This window comes from Mirounga leonina, unplaced genomic scaffold, assembly GCF_011800145.1.
Source record: "Mirounga leonina isolate KUSES-001 unplaced genomic scaffold, KU_Mleo_1.0 Mir_366, whole genome shotgun sequence".
In the NCBI taxonomy this organism is placed as follows: domain Eukaryota; kingdom Metazoa; phylum Chordata; class Mammalia; order Carnivora; family Phocidae; genus Mirounga; species Mirounga leonina.
In genome coordinates, this window is record NW_023270709.1 from 8,015,132 (window position 1) to 8,037,726 (window position 22,595).

General features: G+C 41.9%; 1 protein-coding gene across 9 annotated transcripts in view; it reads left to right on the forward strand.

Annotated features, from left to right (window-relative positions):
• The window catches only part of FARS2 (phenylalanyl-tRNA synthetase 2, mitochondrial), a 616,343-nt gene that overhangs the window by 453,146 nt on the left and 140,602 nt on the right, over nt 1-22,595 (forward strand). Inside the window, exon 7 of one of the 9 annotated variants that reach the window (XM_035030773.1) lies at nt 7,370-7,700. The exons of the other annotated variants lie outside the window; for them this stretch is intronic. Coding sequence (XP_034886664.1) covers nt 7,370-7,448 — 79 coding nt within the window. The 3' untranslated portion in view covers nt 7,449-7,700. Of the gene's footprint in view, nt 1-7,369; nt 7,701-22,595 lie in introns of those variants that run through there. 9 annotated transcript variants of the gene reach the window in all.

Genomic DNA, 22,595 nt, shown 5'->3' on the forward strand with positions numbered 1-22,595 from the left:
ACACTTTTAAACAAACCCTAGACCAACAGCATGTTTCTCCTTGAGCTTGTTCTCTGATATAGCTTTAAGCTATATTTAAGCATCTGTGTGGTGTTTCCCAGTGAGAATGGAAAGCTTGTGAATGGTTACCCATATTGTAATCATTGGTCATCCAGTGAGTGTCACCTGACTGACTTTTGACAGATACTTTAATGTTGTATAGATACATCACAGACACTAAAATATTATACATTTCACATATTATTCTGTAATATACATAATATATATAATGTGTACACATTATACATTGTATATTTATGTATTTTAGATACATTATATGTATATGTATGCATACAGATATTTTGTATGATATGTATATAATAATGTTTAAAATATATATAAAAGTATATAAAAGCCTTGAAAATTCTTTTCAGCTGTTATCCCCTAGTCCTCTTTTTGTGGGTATATGTTTCCAAAAAAAAAAAAAAAACCATAATAGGGAGTGCCCTTTATTATTGTTCAGCTACCAGCTCCCCCTCAGCTTAGAAGACTGATTCCTATATCTTTTTAGGGAGAAGACGTTATCTAAATGGGGGCCAAAGAGCTTAAATCTTTCTTAAACCCAGATGAAGGATCACTTGGTGCAGTGAAGGTGTCTTTTCCACTCTGCTGCACTGATCAGATTACCCAGTCGAGCTTAGGAGAGGAAATGACATGGAAGATCAGATGTGGGAAATCACTTAAATATTTGCCCTCCTGTTAGATCACTGAAGTCCACTTCATGGGACACAGAGGTTTTTACTAGTAAGATTCGAGAAGGTGGCAACAGTAACACACTGGTTCTAGAGGTGTGTTGTTCTAGAATCCTCTGCCCGTGTAAATGAAGTTCTGGCTTCGAAGGGGTTTTTGTTATTAGTGCTCCATTGGGATTTATATGCATTTAGCTCCATGAAGCCTGAATTGCATTAATGGTTTTTAAAAGCAGAGAATACTGAAAGGGAACACAGGGTCATATTCAGAAATTGATGTTCAAAATTGTAACTCTGTTTTCAATAAAAGCGAACGTTCTATTATGGTCAGTAGTTTGTAAAGGCCCAGGATCACGTTGTGGTTAAGAGCGTGGGCTTGGAGGGAGGCTGCCTGGGTTCAAATCTTGGCTTCACCACTTACTGTCCATGTTGTGCTAGGCAAGTTACTTAACTGTGCCTCAATGTCCACATCTGCGAGGTGGGGAATAACAAGAAATAGTGCCTTCCTCAGGGTTGCTGTGAAGATTATATAAATGAATGTATAAAGGCACTTAGGAATGTCTGGCCCAAAGTAAGTACTCAGTAAACATTGGTGGTTATTACTAAGTTATTATTGTTATTACTCTGCAGAGATTGGAAACATGAACACATTTTTACAAGATTTTCATCCCCAATAGTTACAACCAAATATAACATGTAAATACTTCAAGGAAGTGAACACTGAGCTATGCAAACGTATCCTTCTGGGGTCTGAGTCCCGTCATTTAACTCCATTTATCTACAGTAGTTATCTCTTTGTACACTTGCTTCTTTAAGAAACATGTATCGCCCAGCACTTTATCATCATAGCTATGGAGGCATTTACATTGTGTAAACTGGAGGGAAGGTGCCAAGAATTTTCCATTAATGAGCTAAATTTTTCCAGAGTGAGATAGATACATTGTTAGCAAAATCTATGACTGGGATGTTTGTCAGAAATTTTTAGGAAGATGCATATTAGGAGAAATTAAGCATTTTCTTCTCCAAGATAAAACCAAGTTATTAGATAATTTTGACTGCATGTCAGATTGCTTAATCATCTTTTTCATAGATGCTGCTTGTAAAAAGAGTTTATATGTGCTCATATCCTATTTCAGTTTTGGGTTATTTTTTATTTGAGTTACTGCCTCCTGAGCTACCAGGTTACTTGGCACTGATGTTCTCCCCTGTTTTATAATTGTTCCCTATAATGTTTTGCAATATATTGAGAGATTTTTATGCAGATTTCCAATATTGGACTACAGTTGCTCTTTTACCATGCTCCTTGTTAGCAATACCTGTTAGGATTAGCATTATGGGGAATTTCTCATAGTCATATGTGACTTATTTTTTTTTTAAGATTTTATTTATTTATTTGACAGAGAGAGACACAGCGAGAGAGGGAACACAAGCAGGGGGAGTGGGAGAAGCAGGTTCCCCGCTGAGCAGGGAGCCTGATGTGGGGCTCTATCCCAGGACCCTGGGATCATGACCTGAGCCGAAAGCAGACACTTAACGACTGAGCCACCCAGGCGCCCCACATGTGGCTTATTGTAATTAGTACGATTGCTTAGTCCTTGGCTGTCCCCAGCCTTTCTCTGCTTATTTGGGTGTTTAATTATATATTCATCAAATGTGAGACCTGAGAGAAAGATCTTGGAGAGCATATTTTCCTGCTATGTCATTTTACCGTGAAGATTCCTAAACCCAGAGAGACAAGACTTTTCTAGCCAAGACTAATCTGCTAGTTAGTTTGAGAGCTACGACTAGATTTTGATTCATCTGGTAACTAAATTAAGGGGATTGAGAAGAGAATCACATTTACTCTACTACACAAAGACCAAAAGGCCTGCCATCTCTTGCCGAACTCACAGTTTAGAGAGGTGACAGTCAGGTGAATAGATAATTGCAGAATTGTCTTCTGATTTCCAGCCCATTGCTCATTCCCCTACACTGGAGTGCCGTGTGTCAGGGTGATGTAATTATTTGGTAGATACAGTTTTAGTCCATCTACACAGTTGTAAACTAGGCAGCTTTGTTTTTGACACCTATCTTTATATTTATCCAATTCCTTATTTTTCTATCTATGAATCCTTCAACAAAAAACACTATGAGAGGCACCAGGGTGGCTCAGTTGGTTGAGCATCCAGCTCTTCATCGGCTCAGGTCATGATCTCAGGGTCATGAGATCAAACCCCGCATCGGGCTCTATGCTCAGCACAGAGTCAGCCTGAGATTCTTTCCCTCTGCCCTTCCCCCTGCTCTCTCTCTCTCTGTCTCAATAATAAATAAATAAAATCTTAAAGAAAACACACACACACTCATGAGTGCCCAAGCCCGGACACCAGGGTCACTTCAGTGCTATATACTAGGGAAAGAAAATCATGGTCCTTGGCTTCAAGTGATTTCTAGTCCAGTTGAAGGAGATAGGCATATAAAGAATAACATACAAAGATGTGTTAAAAGAACTATGATACAAATATGACAAGGTGCATTGACGACCATTTCTGTCCTGCTAAATCCTCCTAAGGCTTTCAGATATTTCATGTGTTAGTTAATGGAATGAACTTTAAAATGTACCTTCTCAGGGGCATTTACATTTTATTTTATTTTATTTTATTTTATTTTATTTTATTTTATTTTATTTTATTTTATTTTATTTTATTTTATTATGTTATGTTAGTCACCATACAATACATCATTAGTTTTTGATGTAATGATCCATGATTCATTGTTTTCGTATAACACGCAGTGCTCCATGCAATACGTGCCCTTTTTAACACCCATCACCAAGCTAACCCATCCCCCGACCCCCCCCTCCCCTCTAGAACCCTCAGTTTGTTTCTCAGAGTCCATAGTCTCTCATGGTTCGTCTCCCCCCTCTGATTTCCCCCTCTTCATTTTTCCCTTCCTTCTCCTAATGTCCTCCATGTTATTCCTTATATATATTCCACAAATAAGTGAAACCATATGATAATTGACTTTCTCTGCTTGACTTATTTCACTTAGCATAATCTCCAGTCCCATCCATGTTGATGTAAAAGTTGGGTATTCATCCTTTCTGATGGCTGAGTAATACTCCATTGTGTGTATCTTTATCCATTCATCTATTGAAGGGCATCTCGGCTCTTTCCACAGTTTGGATATTGTGGATATTGCTGCTATGAACATTGGGGTGCATATGGCCCTTCTTTTCACTACATCTGTGTCTTTGGGGTAAATACCCAGTAGTGCAATTGCTGGGTCATATGGTAGCTCTATTTTTAATTTTTTGAGGCACCTTCACATTGTTTTCCAAAGTGGCTGTACCAACTTGCATTCCCACCAACATTTTAAAATAGGTTGGAAATTTTGCTTTTCTATCTTCTCTCTTCTTCCCTCTTTCCCTTTCCTTCCTCTTAGGTTGAGGAACATGTCCAGAATGCGCCATTTCTGAAAGAGGTCCTGCTGGTAGACCTCGCTCTTGCTCCAGAATGGAGCAGCCACCTTCCTTCTTCACCCCACTCTAGAAAGAGAATGCCATTTGCCAATCCTGCACTCTCTCTGTCACAGTCTGGTTACCACCTTCATTCAGTGGTCCGTTCATTCATTTGTTCATTCACCTAAATGTCTACTGTGTGCCAGGCACTGTAGTTACAATGGAAAGCAAAGACAGACATGGCTGATATTTGTGAAGAGCTTTGAGTCTAGACTAGATGGAGAAACTAAATTATAAAATAACATATAAATGTGAAATGACAACTGGGATAAGTGTTATCAACATGGTGTTTTCAGAATAGCTAAACAGTGGGATTAAGGTTGAGTGTGAGGTGGGAGAGAGAAGAACATTCAAAGCTGAAGAGCAGCACAGGCAAGGGTCTGGCAGGAAAAACAGGATGCATCATGGACCTGGTAAGAAGGCCAATGTAGCTGGACAAAAGGGAGCATGTGGTAATGAGGCTGAAGAGGTAGGTACAGCCAGACCGCGCTGGGCCTTATTAGCTGTGTAAAGATGTCTCACTTTATCAAGAGCAACAGGAAGCCCCCAAAATGTTTTAAACAAAGCATGTTACATGATTTGATTTGGTTTGCAGAAAGACTTTTTCAGGCCGCTCTGTGGAGAATAGATTGGAAGGGGAAAGTGGGGCTGCAGGACCAAGAGGGAGCTATTGCCAGAGCTACACTAGAGATGATGGTAGCTGGGACTGAGATGATGGCCAAGGGGGTGAGGGAAGTGAACAGATCCCAACATGAATACTACAGTTTCCAGAATTTGCTACTTAATTGACTATGAGGACACACGGTGGATGACACCAAGTGTCTGACTTGTGGAACTGGATGGACAGTGCTGCCATTTGTTGATAAAATGGATATGGGCAGTTGAGATTTAGGTTTGAACATATTGACCTTGAGGTTTACCTGAGATGCTGAGGTAAACATGTTGCACAGGCAGTTTGAAATAGTCTGGGCCTGGAGACATGGGGACTAGAATATACATTTCTGGGTAATCTTCATTTAGGATATATTTGAAACTGAAGGTATGGAGAAGATTGACTAGAAGAATGGAATGAGAATGACAAGGGACTTTGGGTGAATCTGAGGGGAACTCAGGCATTTAATGACCAAGTATATGTTAACAAACCTGAAGGGAATAGGCAGAGCTTGGCAAGTGAGAGAGAGCCAGGGCATGTGAGTTATGGAAGCCAAGGGATGTGTACATTTCAAGGTAATGAGGGTAGCCAACATCCTGCAATAGATCAGAAGACTAAATGTCATTGTATTTAGGCTTACACAGGAGTCATTGGTGGCCTTAGTGAAAACGAGCATTCTGGGGAGGGAGAGGCAAGGTTAAAGTGGATCAAGAAAAACATAAGATGGGAGGAAATGGAGACAGTGAATAGAGACAGCTCAAGGAAAGCAGAAAGACAAGGTGGTAGTTGGAGGGGATGCACAGGTCAAGGAAAGTTCTATAAAAAAGTAGTAAACTTCAGTGTGTTTTAAAGTCAATAGAAAAACACCAAGAATGAACCCCAATATAAAGTATGGACTTAGATGATAAGGATGTGTCAGTGTAGGCTGATTCGTTGTAACAAATGTAGCCCTCTGTCAGGGGATGCTGATTGTGGGACAGGCTGTGTATGTGTGGGGAGCAGGGAATATCTGTGCCTACCTCTCCATTTTATTGTGAACCCAAAACTCCTCTAAGAAATAAAGTCTATCGGGTGCCTGGGTGGCTCAGATGGTTAAGCGTCTGCCTTCGGCTCAGGTCATGATCCCAGGGTCCTGGGATCGAGTCCCACATCGGGCTCCCGGCTCAGCGGGGAGCCTGCTTCTCCCTCTGACCCTCTCCCCTCTCATGCTGTTTCTCTCTCGCTCGCTCTCTAAAAAATAAATAAAATCTTTAAAAAAAATAAAATAAAATATATAAAAAAAATAAAAAGAAATAAAGTCTATTAAAAAGTCAATAGAAGGATCCAGTAGAGAAGGAGAGATTGATTATATGCGGGAGGAAGAAAGATGGGATACCCGATGATGCACTGTTCTTGAGAGAAGGCAGAACATGGTACCCAAAGCTGGTTGAAGGAGGTGAACAGAGTTGACCTTGGAAAGGAGAGACAGATACCACAGGCTTCTCAGTTCAGCGACTAGAAATTGATGGAGTTCCCACCTGAGTGGCTTCTCTTTGCTCTGTGAAGTAAGTGGGAGGGCTTTCTTGAAGATGATTGAGGGAGAGGTCAGGTCAGGGTGGTTTGAGGATAATGGAGAACATTTGAAATAGTGTGACAGAGTAGAGAAGCAGGCTGAGCAGAGAAGCCCGGCCTGTGTGCACTGGGCTGTGAATGGGGGTGAGACCGTTCCCCAGATCCTTCCTACGGGTCTCACATTGCTGATGCACGCCAACCTCTTCCTTCATTGGGAAGCCTCTTATTGAACTGATCTCTTGAAGTTAGTGTGTTCAACTGGACAGAAAGGTTTTTTACATTGAATGAAAAAAGAAGAAAAATGTTTTTATTGTTTTTCTTAGATTTCCTAGTTGGGCTTATCTTTGACATGGATCCAGGCCACCGTAATTTTTTATTAACTTCTTACCATGGGTTATTCTGCCTCAACATGTTTTTAAATTCACAACATTTTTTTTCAATATTCTTTTCTTCTCTCGGTTCTTTTATTACAGACCGTATTTTTCATTCGTTATATGTCCCCATCCTTACAGTGCATTGCTTACAATATTATTCCTGCTGTTCTGTATGCATATTATTACTTTAGTTTTGCAAGGACTTCCCTGTGAATAGCAGAATGTAATTTATGAAATATGACAATCACTGTCGTAACACCTCTGTGCTACGTGTTAAACTCACTCCAGCAGCAATGGGGAAGTGGTTACCCACACTGCCAGCTTCCAGAGCTTTGTGTTGCCCCTTGTGTTCAGAAGGAGCCTCCCTGGAGTCCTCTCAGGGTGGAGCCATAGAGAGAGGTAATGTCTACTGACGCCATTCATTTCTGGCATTTACTGTCTGAACTATTTCAGGAACAAGTGTATCTAGATCAATGGTAATGTGTTTAAAGACACATAATTTCTACTTTTAGTTATTAGTCAAAATTATAATTATCTAAGAAAGGGATGCTAACTGGTTATTTTTCAGGTTCTTCCATGAGAAGCTAGCAAGGTATAATTGGCATGGCAGTGGTCAAAAGGGAAGATGCTCAGGTGAGACCTGCTGAGTGTGAATTCTGGCCGCGTGTGACCCTGGGCAGGTTATAACTTCTTTGTGCTCCCTTTCTGCTTCTGTATAAAATAGACCTAATACAACTCATCTCATGTGATTATTATAAGGATTGAAAGAGTTAATTCACATAAAACTCTTAGAACAACGCCTAACACATCATAAGCACTTAATAGAGTCTGGCTGTGGGGGCGCCTGGGTGGCTCAGTCCGTTAAGCATCTGCCTTCAGCTCGGGTCATGATCTCAGGGTCCTGGAATCCAGCCCTGAGTCAGGCTCCCTGCTCGGTGGGGAGTCTGCTTCTCCCTCTCCTCTACCCCTCCCCCTCTCCCTCTGTTTCCCGCCCACACTCATGCTCACGCACTCTCTTCTCTTGAATAAATAAATAAAGTCTTTAAAAAAATCGAGTCTAGCTATTATTGTAGATACTAGAATGTGCTTCAGACGTCTCTTATCTTCTACCGCCTCCTCTTGTCAGCAGTTCTATTTAGGAGACACTCCATTTTCATCACATGCAACTTTAAAAGTAGGTTATTGTATGCCCACTTTTTCACAATGTATCAATTAATATGAACTATAGTAATAAGATTTTATATTATGAATCTTGATTTATCATCCCCCATATATGCAATCAGCAATATTTATTCCCTTTGTATTAAAAACCCCCTCCCAGGGGGCACTATGTGGCTCTCAGGGACAGGGAATAGCTCCAACCAGCCTGGTACAGATAAGAAACATTCTTTTTCAGCTCTTTTAAACTATTTAGCAGAGGAATCAGATGATTGAACTTTCCACAAAACATTCTTCCTACGTCTGTTTGGATGGAATCATTTGCTGTAAAGATCCAGTGTTATTCAGAGCCGCTCTGTGCTCCCTTAATTGAAAAGCTCTGACATTGACATTGAAGAGAGATTGCCTTTGGGGCCACCAGCAGACAGCTTTCTATACCGTCTTATATTGTTAATGATTCAGAGAATGTTTTCCAATGAGATCAGAAGCAGCCCACTAACGAAAAAGTGGAGAGAACTTAAGAGCTTAAAAGAGCAGAGAAGAGGGATGTGAGAAAACCTAAAAAAAGACAAAAGTGTGTGTGGAAGAAGGGGCGGGACTAGTTCATGGCAAATTTGTCATTCGTCCCAACCCAGCTACTCAGAATCTTTGCTCCAGTAGGAAGAGCGGTGATGAGAAATCCTGTCCTAAAGGACAGTGAAGATGTCTTGGAAATGATGTGAGGGAAGCCAGAGACAGACATGGAGTGAATCTGGACCAGGTCCTGCCCTATAGATCTCGAGAAAAGATGAACCCAGCACTACTATTGTTTGCTCCCGGGCCATGTCAGTGTGTCTGCTGGAGGCGCACAGGATGGGCTGTCCGCATGCCGCCCGGCCGCCATATGCCCTTCAGGTGCTTACAGGGCCCCATGGGCACACGGCTTTGTTCACCGCCCAGAGCTGCCGTCTTCCTCCACCTTCTTCAGCCTTCCTCAGCGCGACTCCACTGCTGACAGCTCAGCAGTGGAAGTGCAGACTGAACACAAATTAAGGGGCAGTTTTGGGATTTTTAAAGAAAAAGGGAAACTTTTTCATTTTAGCAATGAAAAACGTAATGTCTGCTATGTCAATTCACTGTATGTCCCCTGAAATGGCTTCATCTCTATGCTAATTTCATACTGAAAATAGAAACTCTCCTGCGCTGGAAGATGAGAGGAAGGGCTGGAAATCAAAGGTACCAGAGTGGCTAGAGCCAAGTAGGCTCCTTCAACTCAGTCCCACTTAGAAAAGGTCCTCTGGGCTGACCTGGCCCTCGAGACTGCCCACACTGTGCGGAGGGCCACATTAGGGGGGCCCAGGGCATTACCTCTCCCCCAGGAAACCAGCTCCCAATCCCTGGGCATGGATTCGTGAGCGGGAGAGTCTTCATGTGTCTCCTTGCTCTTCCACCAGTGATTTCCCTGGTATATCCACAGCCCCAGATTGACTTCCTTTGATTTCCTTCCCTTCTATTTTAAATGAACAATTAATTCATAAAAAGCATCATCTGAAAATCACAAAGTAACCCATAATACCATGACCATAAATTCTTTGAATAATGGACATTGTATTATGTTTAGCTCTGAATGTGTCTGTTTCTCTTGGTAGAACATGAGATGTTGAGGACAGGAACCTCACCTCTGGACCTTTAGCACTGACGTGGGACCTTCTCGGAGCAGGCACTTATTATACGCTTGTTGAATTTTATAACTATGATCTCTAGAGATTCCTAAGGGTCTGTCCCCTTGTCATTCAAGGGCAGTTGGACAAAGAGATTGGAAGGGTCCCATTTTCCCTGCTTTTTAACTGGCTTCCCACAGACACTTCTCTTTATCAGTTTGATCCTGCCAGTTCTCTTCACTTAATTTTCTGTATCCTTTTGTATATGATGATACTGGCTTTTTGTTTTATTTATGTTGTTTTAAAGAGACAATCCATGATGAAAAGGGAGTACACTTGTGGTTTCGGGAGCAGGACTAAGACCAGTAGGAGAAAATATAAGAGATTGATCTCGGCTCCATACAAAGAGCTGTCTAACGATGGGAGCTGTTTGTGAAGGAGCAAGAATGTGTTTAAGCAGAAGCTGGGTGGTCACATAAGACTATTGTCCTGACAGTGCTCACCCTGAGATTCAGCTGGCTAAGGTGCTGACTAATGGCTTACCTTGGGGACCCTCTCAGCCTTACTATCTGGAACCTCAGCTGACAGATGGCAGTGGAGAAGATGGAGCAGGGGGATAGGAGGCCATGTTCCTTAGGCCCCCTCAAGGGGCAAGTAAGGGCTGGTAGTCCACCATGTTGCTTGAGCCCATGGGGCACAGCTTCGAGAATGCACAGAGAATGCTGACTGGGCAGGCATGCTGGGACCATAATGCAGCTTGTCTTCAAGGTGGAAAGAATTTCTTGGGGACTTGGTACTCACACACTCGGAGGGATTTAAGATGAGAATGTCAAGGAGACACAGAGGCGTGGGTGTGTGTGTACGACGTGGTTTCTGTCTGCTTGATGATAAGGCTTTAAGCTTTATGTTTCTACTGTATTCATTTTCCCCTCCTATTAGGATGTCTGAACCAGAAACATGCAGCCCAGGGCAGGCCTTTTAGTGACCTAGAATAGGGAAAAGTACATTATAAACAGTTCTGGAAACATAAGGGACTAAAATGCGTTTAGCCATTTGGAAAGATAATGGAAATTGTGCTTCTTTGTCTTAGCTATTTCCTTTGAAGTTTAACGGTACAGTATTGCCTTTTTAATTCTTGCACAAGACAGGCCCTGGCAGAATTCAAGTGGGTAAAGGAAAAGCTAGTCACTAGCCAGCTACAGGGTGACAACTCAGCAGAAGGTGAGAACTTCCTGCTTTCTTCCTATGGCAATTCCACCCTTCTAACTAGAAGGAGCTGGTGACATGGCAGAGTGTCACGAGGGATTTGGGAAGAGGTGGCTGTAATTGTAGAGGCATTGACATTGAAGAGACCCAAAAAGGAGAGGTGTGTCTGGCCCCATGGTAGGACCCAGAAGGAGGGAAGGAGGGTTCATAGCCATAGAAGGTCTAGGGTGCTGTCCTTGAAAAGGCTATGGTGTTGATTGAATCCCTGAACTCAGTTAACCCCCAAATCCCGGGTACCTCCCATGTGTAATGCTCTGAAATAGGAACGGTGAGGTATACAAAGAAGAATCCAATAGCTCCCTCAACTAACTTAAAACATTCATCTGAAGGGGCACCAGTTTTTTTATGGAGAGAGAAAGAGCAAAGCACACGAATGTGCTCAATGAACACTTACTGATTAACAGCCACTGCAGGTCCTGGAATGTGCTTTGAGTTGGAAGAGGTGCCAATCTAGATGCTCCATGAGTGACTCTTCATAACGAAAGAGCAGCCAGCCTAATTGTGCAAGAACAGTACTGAGTCTTCTCCTGTACAGTACCAGGAGCTCCAGGACGCTTGCCGGTTGAAAGGAGAGAGAAAAATTTAATCAATATTTAGTGCATGATGCAGATTTGCCATGTATCATACATATGCAGTGCTAGACACTGAAGATACAAAAACAGACGAACAAAATAATCAAAATGTGATTACGATCGTGACCAACAAAACCAAAATATGGGGAGAAGGACAGATCATTTGATATTAAAGATAGCCCCTCAAAAAAAATCAGTACCAGTCATAGAGCCAGCGGCCGAATCCATAGAATTATAGAATGTCAGAACCAGATGAGCCCTTAGACCTGTTCAAATCTGTTAATTTGACAAATGGGGAAACGGAGACCCAGCAAGGAGACGTAAAGACATCAGCCACGTTTAGTTTATGTTTCTTTCTGTCTGTGTTTACAGTAGGTAAGTGCACCTTAACTTTTGTGGGTTGATGAAGACAGATGCGCTGTCTTCTGAAACTATGTTGGCTGCTGGTGACCACCTCTTACAGCAAGAGAGGCACTTTCTGACATTGATGAGGAATTATGCCGGTGGTCTGTGAGTTTCCTGAGCTGCTGAGCTTTGTCTCCGGTCCCCTGCTTTATTATTTCCTGGCATACGCTGCTTTCATGCCCATCATCAGAGAGTTTCTCTCGACTGTTCCTCGGCTCAACTCCTTCAGAAGTCTCTGTGCACTGACAAAAAATAGTTGGTCTGAAAACAGATGAGAGGTTTTTAAATTTGGCTTTTTCCCCCAAGGGATGATGTAGGGCTCAGGAGCTTCAGTTCTGTTGAATTTTACTTATAAATGGTGATGACTTGTAGATGATGTAGATTTTATTTTCTGTTTTATTTGTATTTTATATGCAGCCACATTAGCAAATATTTAATTTATGTTCACTCTCGTACTGTTGGACAGTGGCAGCTAATATAAATGATACTGCGCCAACTTCAGCCTGGGACTGACTTATCCAAATGTCTGTATTATGCTGAAGTAGCCAGTCGATTGATTGTTTTGGGCAGATAGTCAGAGAAATCAGCGGGAAAAGAACCCCTAAAACTTAACTAAGTGAATTGGTTTTTTAGGTGGTTTTTATGGCTTGATTCAGGCAAAACATTTCATCTTTTATTCTTTATTTAGAAAGAGCTGAAGCAAAAATGTATGGCTTTGAAGGCATATCGAAGCCCAAATCCTGGTTTTACCTCTTAGGTACTATATGCCTTGACCAAGTTACTCAACTTCTCTGGGCTTCAGTGTTTTCACTTATAAAAATGGGGATCATAACACTTACTGTGTAGTGTTTTTAAGAGAGTCATGTTTAAATATTAAATATAAAGTACCTAGCGCAGTACCTGAAACAAACAAATGTTAATTCCCATCCTGCTTAAAAAGAGTAATCCCATAAAATGGGAGTCATTTTAGGACAGCGTGTAGACCGCATCCTTCTGGTCTTCACTCACAGATACCCGAGCAGCTTGTGCTCAGCATCCATCATCAGGCCCTGTAAGAAGCAGCTCTATGAAATACGTTACAGCATGTCCAAAGGAAGATTGTTGAGGATCTTGCCCATTCTGTCCCTCAGCACCCCCTCCCTAAAACCTTTCGTGAGATGTGTCTTAAGACTTAACCGCCAAGAGAAACTTAGTTTGTGTCAAGGTACAGGTAAATTTAATCTTAAGAATTTTGTTAGTCGCCCTTTTCCCTTTCACTCTGGCCGGGGAGAGACTCCAAGCCAGACCCGGAGCTCAGCTGGTTCCAGGCAGAAGCCTTCACAGCTTGCTGTTTGCATTGCCCTCCTTCCTGATCTCTGCAGGCCTATCTTACTAAAATTTCCCCTCCCCATATTGTTCTGTGTGAGGAGAGAGGTTGCAGTGCTGGTAGATGGTCTTCCAGCCACAATTCTGGAGTTGCCAAATCCCACCCCGCCCAGGCTCCTGAGAGTCAGCAGAGAGCAAAGCATAACAGAGGGGCTGCCATCCTCATTAGCTGCAGGAGCCCCCAGCCCCCCAGGCCAGAGATGGTGAAGGACAAGAGGCTCTGAGTTGGCCAAAGCACACTTCTGCCTCATTCTCAACCCACACCCGCAGGGCTGTCGAACTGCTCCCACGGTTCATGGCCTTTGAGGGGAAACGGGGCAAGGGTGGGCAGAAGTGAGGCTGGCTTGAAAAGGCATCAGCAACATCCCACCCCTCGTACTCAGTCCTCATTTTCATTCATATCCAAACATTTTTTATTATATATTTTGTAAGCCTCTTTAAATCCTTTGTAGAATAAGGCAAGATGTAAAAACACGAAGCTTCACAGATCACATATACCAATTAAATGTAGCATGTTAATAGTGTACACACCCAAATAGGGGTGACTGGGCCCCAAATGCACACGTGTAGGCAGGGCGTTCCATGGCCAGAGCCGGCCACAGGCAGTTTGGTTATCGGTCAAGTCATATTTAGGTCCTTCTTCTTGAATCACATAAATCAATAGCAAGCAAATTAACTTGTATGGATCAGGTAGTGCGCCTCACTAATCATTGCAGACATCATCCTGCAGGAAGTCCTCTGTTTACAGGGCTGAAGCTCCTCAGCTTTTAGCTTCTGGACAGCAGAGACCATGTCTTATTGTTCCTTGTATTTACAGTACTCAGCCCACAACCAATGCATAATAAATGCATAAGCGATGAGTGGATAAGTGAGAATTCTTTAAATGGGGAGAATATTCAGAATAAATGAAGTGTAGAATGTCAGAATATTTTATAAGGAATGGCAGTTTGAACAACTCGTTATTACTTGTAGGTACTTTCAGAAACACAGACTGTTCTCCTAACCAAATGCTACTAAGATCCTGCTTTAATGGATAGATAAACATGATTTCTCATTAGTATGCATAGCACTGAAGCCCAATTTCATGGTTTTTTTTTTTTAAATAAACACAATTTTTAAGTGTTTCCATGAAGCTCTTTCTCTCAAAAAGCTTATCATTTGATTGACAGTGTTCATTTTCCTAGCAGGCCCTGTTCTACTGACAGTATAAAGTTTCAACTGGGACTCTTCACAGTTATTACCAATTCTTAATGAAGATGAAGTCAGGTGGTTTTACTGAATTTATATTTGCCCGGACCATTTTTATTTTTAGTGTCCGATTGTGCCCATCCAAGACTATACGTTCAGCAGCCCGCGGTCTATGCCTGACTACATAAAAAACTCGAATGTTCACGTTATGTAATAAATAATGAGTGTCAGTGAACTCATTATGGTAAATCCTTAGGTAATTACTTTCTGCCTTAGTTAGGGGACGTATGGTAGCATGAGCTAAAATTATTCCATCTCGAGACAAACCCTGAGGTGGCTGTTATAGTTAAATATAATTCATTTGCAGCATGTTTATTATAGTTAAATTTAACTAATTTTGGGCCTGTTGCTGGCCAACAGCTGAGGAGGAGGAAGTTTCAGCGTCCATGAGTTCCTCGGAAAGAAAAATGAGGCTCCACGACCAAGCTTTCAGAACATGACGTAAGAGCTACTCCCACTCTGTCTCCGCTCTTCCTGTCCCCAGAGTTGGACGGCTTTGTTGCTCAAAGTGGTTGGCTAATGAGCTATTCAGGCATTGAATTATGTGGCGTAGCAAGAGGAAATCTCAGCGTTAAACTGGGGTTCTATTCAGTTCTGTTTCAATTCGGAACTTCCTGAAGTCCCAGAAAGAACCCTTCTATCCAGGGTCATGGGGATACAGACAGATTTCTCTGCAGATTGTTAGGCTCCCTCCTTTTATGCCCTGCTGCGTCTCGAAATCATAGGGTCAGTTTGGGTGTTATTTCTCTCTGGGCCTTCCAGCCTGAAAGAATGTTTACTCTGGGGGAAAAAAAAAAGTAATAAGAAGGACTTCTTCAAAGAACCAAAAACATGTTTACAGAGGGTCATTTACCGCTTAAAGATGTTTCTGCTGGAGGAACACTTTTTAGAGTAGCATCTGTCTCGTGAGAGTTCTCCCGAGCTAGATGGCTTAGTCTCCCAAAGATGCTGAGGGGACACACACGGGAGAAACCACAGCAGCGTGCAGAGGTGAACACTTACGAGCCTTTCACTTTTGTCCAAGAATAAAAAGTTAAGAATCGCTATAGATGGACTGTTCCCCTGAAGACAGGAACAGGGCCAGGAGAGGAAACAAAACTCCGATCATCGTGAGGAATGAGGATTTGAGGAAAACACTGTCCTACTTTTTAACAAAAATATCATGTATCTACTTTGGCAACATGTGTGCCATTCTAATCACTCAAGAGAAGGTGGCAGTTGGAGAAACTCCAGAGGAGGATGAGTGGATGGAGACAGGAGTCAGTAGGTGGCTGTGTGAGAGTTAGAAACAGCAGAGCCCCTTCAGTGGGAAGACAGGAGGACGAGGATAGCACTGAAGTATGTGGAGTCTAATGCCGGCTCACTGGGGTCGGTACAGCGTTCTTCACCACATCCAAAGTGCGAAGCCAGCAGGGCAGGCACACCTACCCGCACCCACAGCCCCCGAGCCTCCACCGAGCACAACCAGCCCAGCCTCCCGAAGCCCGGTCACGTCCCCACCGTTCCCCCACTAACCCTGGTCATCCCCAGGGTCACTCAGCGTACGATGGCCGAGCTTTCTGACTCTCAGGCTGATGTTCTTTCCACTGCACCACAGTTGTTTCCCTTGGACCCAGACCCTTCTGAAAACTCTCCTTTTCCATTTTGATCAGACACCTTTCAGCCATGGGAATGGTTTGCGACTCTAATGGGTGAGCTGTGATATAAAAAGTAAACTATAGGTTACATAATTTCAGGGGCAGTTAACTTTTCCAGAATTCTGGTGTCAAAGCGAAGATTTCATTTAGGCTGTTAAAATTCAGGAAAACATAATGGACCTTCTCTGTACCTCCCCCCCCCCCCCCCTCCCCCCTTAAAAATAGCATCTGAAGTCTCAACGTAGCTGAGTCACTGCTTGGTGTGATCCAGGGCTAGGTCGCAACTGGACCTGTCAGAATGAGGCCACAGTGATTCATGACGGAAACCAAGTTTGGTTGCCACTGACAACATGTGTTCCTTTCTGTTTTTGGAGTTTGGCCGCACCATATTTTGCCTTTGGAGTAGCAACACCTTTGCATAGTGATAGTAATAGGATGAGATGAGCCACTGCAGTGAATGCCCCCTCCGGGCCCTGCCGCTAAGACGCACAGAATCCCTAGCCATTCGTTAGGGGACAGCAAGGGCGATTGAGCATAACCAAAGAGCTATGGAGACCGTAGCTGTGCAGGAAGTTTATCACCTCCACCACTGCAGCTTCACATCAAGTCAGTCTACCAGCCAAGGGTTCCAGCACCTCCCGTGTGCCCCAAACTGGGCTTCCCGCTGAGGAGAAACAAAACACGGAAGAGATATGGTTCCTACCCTAAAGGAGCTTGAGGAAACATCAACCAGTGACAGCAGCAGCCCGTACTTCCCATGATGAGTCTAACAATCTGTGTGTCTGCTTCAAACCCACTTGTACATCAAAGGCGAAAGCCTGGCACGGCTTCCGGAAGCCAGCCATGATTGCGGAACTGAGTGAACGGGTGGGGCCTGCAGCCCCTGCTGGCCTGCCTCTATGTCCAGGACTCAGTCGGCACACCTTCTCAGGGCCCAAATTTGGGCCCGTCCGCCCGGACTTGGTGCAGGTGTCCAGAGAAGGGAGAGGAGATACATGTCAGTAAGGATGCAATCACAGTGGTTTTATTTTTATTTATTTTTTTTAAGATTTTTTTTATTTATTTATTTGAGAGAGAGAGAGTGAGCATGAGAGGGGGGAGGGTCAGAGGACAAAGCAGACTCCCTGCCGAGCAGGGAGCCCGATGCGGGACTCGATCCCGGGACTCCAGGACCATGACCTGAGCCGAAGGCAGTCGCTTAACCAACTGAGCCACCCAGGTGCCCCTCACAGTGGTTTTATTTTAAAAGCGGGACTTTGACCGTAAAGAATTCTGTGCTCTCCAACATTTGTGTTGAACTTAGCCAAATTTGTGCTAGCTGGACTTGTGCCAGCTTTTTGAAGTGAAAGGCAGATATAAGAATCGTGGGTACTTTCCAAGAAATAAAGCTGCTCTGTAATGCTGATGAAGCTCATTTCAGATCAACTCAGACTTACGGGAAATGTAGGGCAGAGCTTCCCGAATAGGGTTGCCTTAGTGTACAGATGTCCACAGATAGGTGTGCCAACAGAAATATCTCCGGAGCTCTTTGGACACCTTGATACACCTGCCGTATGGAATGGATTTCATTGATGAGTATAAATAGAGACATATATATAATGCATACACAGAAGACTAGAAGAATATACAAGGTGTTCACTGCTTATGTCCGGATGGTAGGATTATGGTATCTTTTAATTTTTTTACATATTTGTCTTCATTTGTATATAATTTATATGCATTAATCATACAACTTTTTAAGTCAACCAAAACCTAACCAAAATGTTGAATTCAGACTTTACCAAGGTTTGGTGGTCCAGCCAAAGATTTATGTATGTGTTATATTCCAACACTGACGTAGAAACCATTTGTCCTCTTTTGGGTTTTTTTTTTTTTTTTTTTATCAGTTTTAAAATGACTATTTTCAGCTGGTGCATGCTCTTCAGAAAAAAAAAAAGAAAGAGAGAAAGAAATGGGAAAGCAGATGTCACAAATCAGAGAAATTGTTGCACGTTGACGCATTCACACCATTTATCTTCTTTGCATCTACTGGCCCAAATTGGTAATAGCCCAAACTTTCTCCATTTGTAAAAAGTCTCATAAAGTCAACTTCCTGTTATGTCTGATGGCTATGTTAAGAGAAAAACCTATTGGTCGGATATTAGTTCCAATTGGCCCAACTACAGGGGACACGGATGCTTGCCCCTGGAGTGTGTGGAAACACACTGAAGCAATAGACAGGCTGGGAGATCTGGTTTCTATCCTCATCCTCCCCTTAACCAGCAGCTATAGGCACAGGGTGATGATCTGATGATTTTTACATTTTATGGTATGTTACATTGATAAAATGTCTATGGTTGTTCCAGAACAGTTCTGTGAATGCCTAATTTCTTTTTGCCTGGGCTCAGATTCTTAAGCAGGGGTCAGAGAGCATGATATTTTCCTTTTTCTCACAACGGAATGCCTGTAACCTAAATAAGATCAATATCATTGTTCTGGGAGAAGTACTATTTTCACCTGTTTTCAACGTTATAAAATACTTCCCTGTTTGGAACTGTGACATTTTGTACTCAGAGGGATTTTTTTTTTTTTTTGTAAGATTTTATTTACTTATTTGACAGAGAGAGACACAGCGAGAGAGGGAACACAAGCAGGGGGAGTGGGAGAGGGAGAAGCAGGCTCCCGCTGAGCAGGGAGCCCAATGCGGGGCTCGATCCCAGGATCCTGGGATCATGACCTGAGCCAAAGGCAGACACTTAACAACTGAGCCACCCAGGCGCCCCAGTACTCAGAGGGATTTTTAAGAGATTGTCTGGTCCTGGTCCTTCATTATACAAATGAAAAAGTTGAGACCAACACAGTCAGAGGGAAATGCCCTAAGTCCCAAGAAGTGACTAGTGGCAGGCCTGTGGCCAGAGCCTAGTTCTCTTTTTACTGCTTCTATCCTGTACTTTTTACTTAAGATTTCCCAATTATTATGGGTACTTAAAATAATATTTTCGAATCTGCATTTTTTAGGGAGAAAAGAAATAAAAAGCACAGTGCCTGGTACAACATAACACAACATTTGGTGAAGAATGTATTGATAAGCTTGCATATATTCTCCTATTGAGTAAATAAAAAATATAGCACATTCGCAGACACAAATACATAGATTGATAGAATAGGTAGATGACTGGGAGCACACATACCATTACCAGCTACTTACTAATAAGTATTATAAGTACTAGTAACTATTAATAATTAATAAGTGGTTGGTAATGGCATGTGTGCTCTCAGTCAGCAGAAGGATTTAGTTATCACGTGTCCCCAGTCTCCATGGCTCTCTTCAAAGGAAGAAACTCTGGAGAGGAATGGCAAGAGAGTTTAAGAGACAGAGAAAATATACTCCTTTTCAGTGAAACCCTAGCAGGATTGCCGAAGTCAGAAAGCCATACACACCTGTGTGTGTGTGTCTTGAAATCCGTATTGTCTACAGTAACTCTTTGTTTAGTCATGGAATATGTCACCTGCCATTCCACGTTGTACCAACTGTAGTGTTAAAGAGACTGGTCAGATTAGGATAAATCCTAGAGGAAGCATAGTAAGAGCATCACCCAGTAATTAAATAGTATATCCTTGTTTTGGATTTGTGCTTCCAAGTTTCTTTTATTTTTACAAGAGTAAGTTAGAAAACATTAAAAGAAGGGCTGATCTTCACCAAAACAGAGTGAAAAGTGCAGAGATAAAGAAAACAAACCTGAACATATTCATAAACCCCCTACAGAAGGGAACATTGTTTTCCTCATGTTTTCCATTGGTTAACATACCCGGCAGGAAGTTAAATTTCATTTCCTTTTCGTATCACAGAATGTGTTTTCTTAATCACCTTCTCTACATACTGAACAACATCTTGATCATAATTGTGGCATATGCTACATTGAAACTGTGGCAAAAATCATTATTTTTCTCCCACCTAAGGGATATTTCACTTTTTTACTGAAGAAAGGCATTTAAAGTACAAACTAAAATGAAGATAACTACTATTAAATTTGGTTAGGCTCCTATAAAAAATAATAAAATAGCAGTCCAAACAACCTGATTCAAGTTTGCTACAGAAAAGTTTAATTAACACAGTACATTGAAGTTTGCAGGAAGATTTTCTTCATGATACATAAAGATGTTAGTCTCACTGATCAAGGAAACTCACTTGAATGGAACATTACATGAATGGGGGGTTTCCATACTCATCTACTATTGATGAGTTCATTTATTTGATTCTCCTTTTTCTCTCCTTCATTCTCATATTAGGGCCTCATTCTTTTGATTGGATTTTGCATTTGTTAAATACAAACAATATCATACACATTAGGCTGGCTATATATCCAGAAATACGCATTTATATAATCTTCCATTTTTAAATCATGAGACAAACAGTATACTTTATTGCACATGAATCTGGTGTCCTAGTTTAGGATCTGCTTAAATTCTCAATAACATCCTCATAAAACTGTTGCAGGGAGCAGAGCTAAGCCATAAGGACATGTACAATGTCACATTAAGGTAGGATGTATGCCACGTGCCTTGTAATAATACATTAAACGATTCAAATAGGATTTTATATAGAAAAAGATCAAAGCGGTTTAGAAAATTCTATATGGAGCCATATTTCTGAATGTGAAAGTCTCATTTTGTTTAATTATCCATTAAATTCTCCCAAACTTCATAGGACTTTGTGCTTTCACTCTGTCTTAGGAAGAGAAAATCCTTATAGTCAACCTTATATGAATGTATGTGCCATCTTGCCTTGGTGATAATGACTGCAAGATTCCCTCTCTCACTCTTGTGTCATCCCATGATATTTGCTGCTTCCTGAAGTCAATATAGACAGACTCGAGCCAACTTAAATGTTGTCTCAATATTTACCTAGTACAAAGAAAATTCCATTTGAGAAAACCACAGAGTATAGTCATTCCTGGAACAACCAAGAGATGGTTATTACTCTCGGACAAAATCGCTTTACCCTGCTTTACTTTAAGAGTGACCAAAATAGTTCTTTAAAAATCTATCTTAAATTCAGAGGCATATGTATATTTAAAGTGCCCACATACTGAGATTGTTCCTCATTAGTTTCATGAATTGTTATTCTTTTAATTAAAAACATTTGAAATGCATAACCAAAGATGATCAATTCTATATAAATTTGTGAATCAAAAGGAATTCTTATCAAACCATGTGTCTTTTTTTTTTTTTTTTTAATGAACATGGTGCAAATGTTGAGAATTAAAGCAACTGTAATTTAAAAGGACTGGTCCATAAGAGAGCTGTAAAGTAGGTAACATTTGTGCTGAACTTTCTTTCATTTCCTTCTTCTAACTCCCTTTCAACAAGTTCTCTCTTCCTACCTTTGCCCCTTTACACCATATTATCTACTAAGAACTTGGCAATGAGCCAACATAATAAAATTCTGTTAACCAGACTTCTCCAACAACAGAGTATTTAGGTGATCTGTTCTGAACATTTCCTAATTATTAGAGCCAGAGCAAAAAGACACAGGCAGGTGCCTTTGATAATCAGTCCACCTGTGTGTGAGGAAGTCCTGCAGGTGCTAGGTGAATCCCTGTTAGTAACATTGGCCTTGCAACACTGCTTTGGGAAATTAACCTGGTTCCAGTGAGCAGGACAGAGAGGAGTGAGCACCCACCCCAGGTAGAAGGACAAAGAAAGGGCTGTTGCCAAAGGCCAAAGTCATCGTTCCTTCCCCCCATGTGCTTGTATACGAGTGTATATATGTTTCTTATGCTTCTAGTTTTGCTTTGCACTTACTTGAAATGTTTGTTGATGTGTCTGTTTTGTCCACTTGATGGTAAAATTCCTGAAGGCCAGAATTCTATCTCGTGCCCGGCAGAAAGGAGGCACGTAGAAAATGGGTGTAGAATGAATGAGTGAAGGAATCAGTCTGTCAGGCAATCAGTTCATTCAAGTGACACCAATGAGAGTATGGTGATGATATGATCATAATGAAATGATGATAATGAAAGTTACAAACAGTGGCTGGATGTGAAATACATCGAGGTAGAACTAAGAGAAAATTAAGAGAGGTACCCAGTGGTCAATGCCTCCAGGGTTTTGAGCTGAACAAAAGGGAGAACATGAGGGGCAATGGATGAAATGGGGAACTCAACAAGAGAAATTTCATGAGTGAGGTTGGCAAATATGCTTTTAGACAAATTGAATAAAAGTTGACCAACTGGGTGTCAAAAATCTTTTTCTCAAAGAAACAGCCTTTAAATATGCCTCTGACATCTTCCCTTACCACACCCAACCCAATTTCCTGAAGATCTAATTTCAGGTAATTACTTTCCAGTAGAAAAAAACTATTTTGTAGTCATAGCAGATGTACATGGTTTAAAGAACATTCCCATCAATTCTTGAAGGTCACCATCCTTGGTAGACTTGGGAGGAGGGGAGGAGGGGAAGGATCTAGAAAACCTAAGACTGGTGCCTTGAGAAAAATCTCACAACCCAGTGGAAGCCCATCCTGT